This window comes from Diaphorina citri, unplaced genomic scaffold (assembly GCF_000475195.1).
Source record: "Diaphorina citri unplaced genomic scaffold, Diaci psyllid genome assembly version 1.1 scaffold441, whole genome shotgun sequence".
In the NCBI taxonomy this organism is placed as follows: Eukaryota; Metazoa; Arthropoda; class Insecta; order Hemiptera; family Psyllidae; genus Diaphorina; species Diaphorina citri.
Window position 1 is genome coordinate 119,655 of NW_007377876.1, and position 6,000 is coordinate 125,654.

A 6,000-nucleotide genomic window follows, 5' to 3' on the forward strand; every position below is an offset into this window, starting at 1 on the left:
TCACTTGAGCGATTGCATTTAACATCATATAGCCCCTGGCTTGAATTTTTAGACAATGGTTTTTCATCTTTTTTTTTCTTTTTTTTTTAATTACACAACTTTTTCTCTCACTTTTTCTCTCTCCTTTCCTCTCTCTCTCTCTCTCCTTTCCTCTCTCTCTCCCTCTCTCTCTTTCTCTCTACCTGATGCCCGTCGGTAGTTCATTGTGTTCTTTTCTTTGTTTCTACGTCTGTTATTTCTGACTGGTAGAATTTCCATTCTACTCCGTTTTCATTCTACCTGACCTATTTGAACTTCCCCGTGAGGAATCCGCTTTGTCAAACGAGGGAAAGGGGAAGGAGAGCGAATAAGAGGGGAGTAAGGCTAACAAGTTGGGCCCGTCCCTCCGGGAATTTTTTTAGCCCGTAGTTGATTCCATCGTGGTTAAAGAAAGTCAGTACCTATGTACCTACCTATTTTGTTTAATATTCAGTTTATTATTATTATTCATTTGATTTTTGATTTTACTTTCATGTAATGAGGTTATACGACACCCAATTAAGAAGGGACATCATTATGACAGAATTTGATATAAATGTACCTGGATACTAGTACCCATTCCAGGCAAGATTTATTTAATCTTTTGTCATCAGTACCTATGTACCTACCTATTTTGTTTAATATTCAGTTTATTATTATTATTATTATTCATTTGATTTTTGATTTTACTTTCATGTAATGAGGTTATACGACACCCAATTCCAAACAAGAAGGGACATCATTATGACAGAATTTGATATAAATGTACCTGGATACTAGTACCCATTCCAGGCAAGATTTATTTAATCTTTTGTCTTAGAACAAATTAGATTTTTTGGACTAACAGAATAAAATAAAATTAGTTTCTTTTATTTTTTATTATTATTAGCTATCGGAAAAATAATAGGGTATGCAATTATGTCGAAGGCCGAAGATATGGATCGTAATTCGTAATGAACATTTTGCAAAATGAAAAATAGGTATACGAGTATGTGACAAGTCACAAATGAAACTTGGAGATGGGAAAATAACAAAAGGGGGACAGGGAGGGAGGGAGGGAGAGAGAGAGGAAATACACTGGACATAGCAAGCACGGGCAGTAGCATATTAAAATGTATGAAAAACTTCTGGTGGCATTCAACCATAATATACGAGTATGTGACAAGTCACAAATGAAACTTGGAGATGGGAAAATAACAAAAGGGGGGCAGGGAGGGAGGGAGAGAGAGAGGTAGAGAGGTATAATAGAAACAAGGAAAAAATGAGTGAGTATGAGAGAGAGAGGAAATACACTGGACATAGCAAGCACGGGCAGTAGCATTATAATAAAATTAGTTTCTTTTATTTTTTATTATTATTAGCTTTCGGAAAAATAATAGGGTATGCAATTATGTCGAAGGCCGAAGATATGGATCGTAATGAACATTTTGCAAAATGAAAAATAGGTATACGAGTATGTGACAAGTCACAACTGAAACTTGGAGATGGGAAAATAACAAAAGGGAGGGAGAGAGAGAGGTAGAGACTCTCTACTAGAGAGGTATAATAGAAACAAGGAAAAAATGAGTGAGTATGAGAGAGAGAGGAAATACACTGGACATAGCAAGCACGGGCAGTAGCATATTAAAATGTATGAAAAACTTCTGGTGGCATTCAACCATACAGAGGTTCCCCCTCCACCTTTTCTTTTCTCCCCCCTCTCTCTCCTTCTTCCTCTATATCTACCTGCTTTATTCCTATTCCTTCTTCCTCTTCCTTCCAGATATCCTGGTTCCTGTTAAACCCCTTTGGTCCTACAATGTTACCCTTGAATTAACTTGGACTAGACAGGTCAACTGAGTAGGTCAAGTCGTAAAATCTCTCTTCCTCTATATCTACCTGCTTTATTCCTATTCCTTCCAGATATCCAGGTTCCTGTTAAACCCCTTTGGTCCTACAATGTTACCCTTGAATTAACTTGGACTAGACAGGTCAACTGAGTAGGTCAAGTCGTAAAATTAAGTATAGAGAAACAATTAAAATTCCTAATTCACTCAGAATCGAAACCCCAATCAATCCCAAAACTTATGAAGTAAATGTCCTTTTAAAGTGTTCAAGACAATATTAATATCTGGTATATGGATTGCGTCTTGCATCAATGCTTAGTTGCTTTCGGAATATCAGAAACAAAAAATATTCACTATCAGAAAGATCAAGTCAGAACCGGGGTACGAACAGGCACTGCTCAACTCATATCTCCTGCCCAGTCAACTGCAAATGACTGCCCCCCTCTCTATACCTGCTTACTCCGCCCCTGCATTGTCCATGTATGTGAGGTGACATGTTTTTTTCTCTCCCCCTGCAATTCTCCCATACTCTTCTTTCACATCCTCCTTCCCCTCCTTTTACCTTCTCCTCTTGGTCCTCTTTCAAATTATTCTACCTCCTCCCGCTCCTCTTTCACATATTTTCTCCTCTCCTTTCCTCAACCACACTATTCTCATTCTACCTTCTCCTTCATTTCCATCTTCTCCTCCTTACTACATACTCCCGTGTTAATCCTGCATCGGTGTTGTTTTGGCCAAGACAACTCGAGTGGTAATCAGGAATCAGGAGGGCGTGGATTCAATTCCTACCGAGGAATGGAATTTTATCTTCAATATTACTTCAGAATTGGTCGGCAATAGTAATTTTATTGTAGTGGCCCACTTCTAGGTTAAAGGGACTCGTCCTATTCGAGTATCTCGAGCAGTATATTCTTCTCCTTCTATGGTATTACTTGCTTTCCTTTCACGTCCTACAAATACAAACCTGCAAGATAATGAATTCGGGAACAGAGTCATTCGCAGCCGAGTGCCCACGGAGCAACTGTCTTTTGTCAGAGAACGAAAAACCATTGAGATTGTGACTTGGCATTCATATGTGACTTGGCAATAAAGGTGGGGATTCATACACGAGTTCAACCTTGGCTTCAAAATAGGTCTGTAGTTAGATCTTGGTTCAAGACTTTCAAGAGTCTAAAATTATTGGAAAAATGAATATCTCTTTAGAAACCCATAAATCTCCAATTCTCCCCTGCTTATATGTTTCCCTCCTACTTCCCCTGCAATCTTCTCCTGTTTATCATATTTTTTTACACTTTCCTGAGTCCTAGCTTCATTTCGAATGACCATTTTTTTCGATTCAAATCACAAGGGAGAGGTTCAGTAGTGCATTGGTAATGTTGTTAATAATATCTCATATTTTCAGGGACATTTTACAGGCGAGTATAAGTATGTCACACATATGTCAGATATCATGGGCCGGCGGCGCGGCGATAGCACGTTGAACGCACCAGTTCCCAATGAGCCGTTGAAGTTAAGCAACCTTCGGCATAATTGGCAGTTACCTACTTTGAATTAAATTATAACATGACCTAAGATATAGGATACATAATATATTATATTAGATAATGACAACTTTTAATTCTAATAATAAAACACGTTCATTGTATCATAATGTCATAAAGAATAATTATTTTGAATTTTATATGATTTAGATTAGAAATTGACCATTGTACAATGTACTTTCATGTATCTTATGTGCAAATAAAACGTATATTCTATTCTATTCTATTCTATTCTATTCTATTCTATTGGTATACGGATTTGTGGCTCGGGAATAGTGTACTGCTGGGTTTACCCGGCTCAACTCAGGCTGGGTGAGATTAATGCGAAGACAAATTAGTCAATTCAAAAATCACTATTTCGTTGGACTCCTAATATTTTCAGGACCACGGGTCAACAGGCAAAAAAGAAAGAAAAAAAAACTTAGATTGCGGGAGTAAAGCGACATTTCAGTCTCATTCTTGCAGTATAAACAGGGTATATTGTATATTCCACTATTCTATTCTACATATTTTGAAAACGTGATGTTGACCTGGGAATGTTATTCAATTCAGGGGGGGCGAGATAGTATTTGGAACGTGTCACTATTTTTTTCAGCGGCCATTGCAGTCGGGTGAAGGGCGAAGGGTTACTAATAATACAAATGTAGGAATCTGAATGCTGTTGATGCACCGTAAATACCGTTAAATGAGAAATAAATATCGGTTCCAATGGAGAGCCATCTTGGATTTCCTATGTTTTATTTAGTACAGGCGCCATTTGAGGTTCCAAAAGGGAACCGGTTCCGTTGCCGAAAGTTCCCCCAAACATGTATACACCTACGGTAATGAGCCATTTTAAGACTTACCTGTAGACGGACACATCGTTCTTGTACCAAGCCACCATGAGGACCGAGTCGTTGCCTCCGGAGTGAATGTCACAGGCCTAATAATACACTCCCCTCATAAAGGCCACATGTTGGCTTAAATCCTTATCAGCCGTATTGTGTACACCACATATGGTGGCAATGGGTCGAAGCCAGTGCAAGTGGAGGATTCATCAGTAAAATAACTAGCAAGAAATCAGTAAAATGGCTAACAATTCATTGAAGGTAAACCACTGAGGTTGGTTACTAACTGAACTATCAGTAATTTATTTGCAGTTGTTAACGCGTTGGACTTTGGATCTGGAGGTTGGTGGTTCGAGTCCAAGTCAAGTCATAAAATTTATCTAGGCGCAATAATCGGTCGAAGCCTTTGCTTCTTTTGTAATATTTTATTTCCCGCATTGTTAGTATTATTGGCAATTGAGTCTCGATTTCATTCTTTATTTGCCATCGGATTCAATATTGTTTGGGCTATGTTGTGTTTTGTAACTTGTACGTTCGTAGCTAGGATTGCTATGGATTGCATGGGTTTTAAAACTTGTGATGCGGCTACTTGGCTACAGGAAATTAGGTAATTTTTATATTTACCTACCAATTTATTTCCCGCATTGTACTACCTAAAAGTACAGAAGTACTTACAGGGATGATGAAGAATAATTATGTTAAGAATATTGTAAAGAAAGAATAAACTTATTATTATTACTTTTTCTCGCAAGACAGATAATTATGTTATTATAATAATATTTTAGTTTTTGCCGAGGAATGAACCCGGACCTGCTGCTTGCTAGGCCAGCGTAAGTGACCGTCTGGCTAAAAATGGTTCAATATATTTAAATACTAGGTATCATGTCCATTGTCCATATTAAAACTCTCGACAAATTACCAAAGTGCAGCAGACATCTCCACTAATATTTCTTCTGTTGCACATTGCATACTCAAATAGTTACACGGCGTTCATACAAAATTTCAATCCACAAGTGAAGGACTGCTTTAATTTGGAGCGCGGCCCATTAAACCGTCAGTTTATTAAACTAATTCTCGAACTCCAAAGCACGGAGCCGAAAAAAACCTCGGCCCCACCGGGAATCGAACCCGGGCCTCCTGCGTGCAAGTCTAGTGTGATACCCACTCGGCCACGGAGGTTGCTCCCCCATAAGAGTATCTCTTATATCTACTTTGATTCTCTGAGGGGTTAGGTACCTCTCAGCTCCCCTATAAATACCTACGTACTTTTTCCAGAGGGGATTTTGATGGGAGCTTAGTCTGATGCCTTGCCTGGTGACATGTTGCTGTCAGTTCCCGTCTAAATATTGCTCACTCATCCCTCTTCCTAATCCCCCTTCCTTCTCCCTCTCCTCCTCCAATGCTCTTCCTCCTTATATTCTTCAACTCTTATTTCGCCCTCTTTCTCCTCCTCCTTTTTCCCCTCCCCTATCTTTAACCTCCTCCCCCTGCTCTTTCTTCTCTTACTCTTATCTTGTCCTCCTTCTTCCTCCTCCTCCTCTTATTCTTCTTTTTCTACTTCTCCTCATCTTAGTCTTCTTCCTCCTCCTCCCTTTCTCTTCGCTCTCTTCCCATTTTGTTTTTTTTTTTTCTATCAAACATCTTTTACCAAAGACAAAAAGTTTAAACACAATGATTCCAAGTTTTTGAATAGTTGATGGAAGCTAGTCTCTCTCTCTCTCTCTCTCTCTCTCTCTCTCTCTCTCTCTCTCTCTCTCCCTCTCCCTCTCCCCCTCCCCCCCTCTCCCC

At 39.0% G+C, this 6,000-nt stretch overlaps 1 protein-coding gene across 1 annotated transcript in view; it reads right to left on the reverse strand.

The window, feature by feature from the left end:
- Positions 1–6,000, reverse strand: part of LOC103508856 (nephrin) — a 66,831-nt gene that overhangs the window by 35,366 nt on the left and 25,465 nt on the right. Inside the window, exon 3 of the mRNA XM_008473433.3 lies at positions 4,231–4,307. Within this exon, the coding sequence (XP_008471655.2) occupies positions 4,231–4,307 (77 nt within the window). The remainder of the gene's footprint in view (positions 1–4,230; positions 4,308–6,000) is intronic.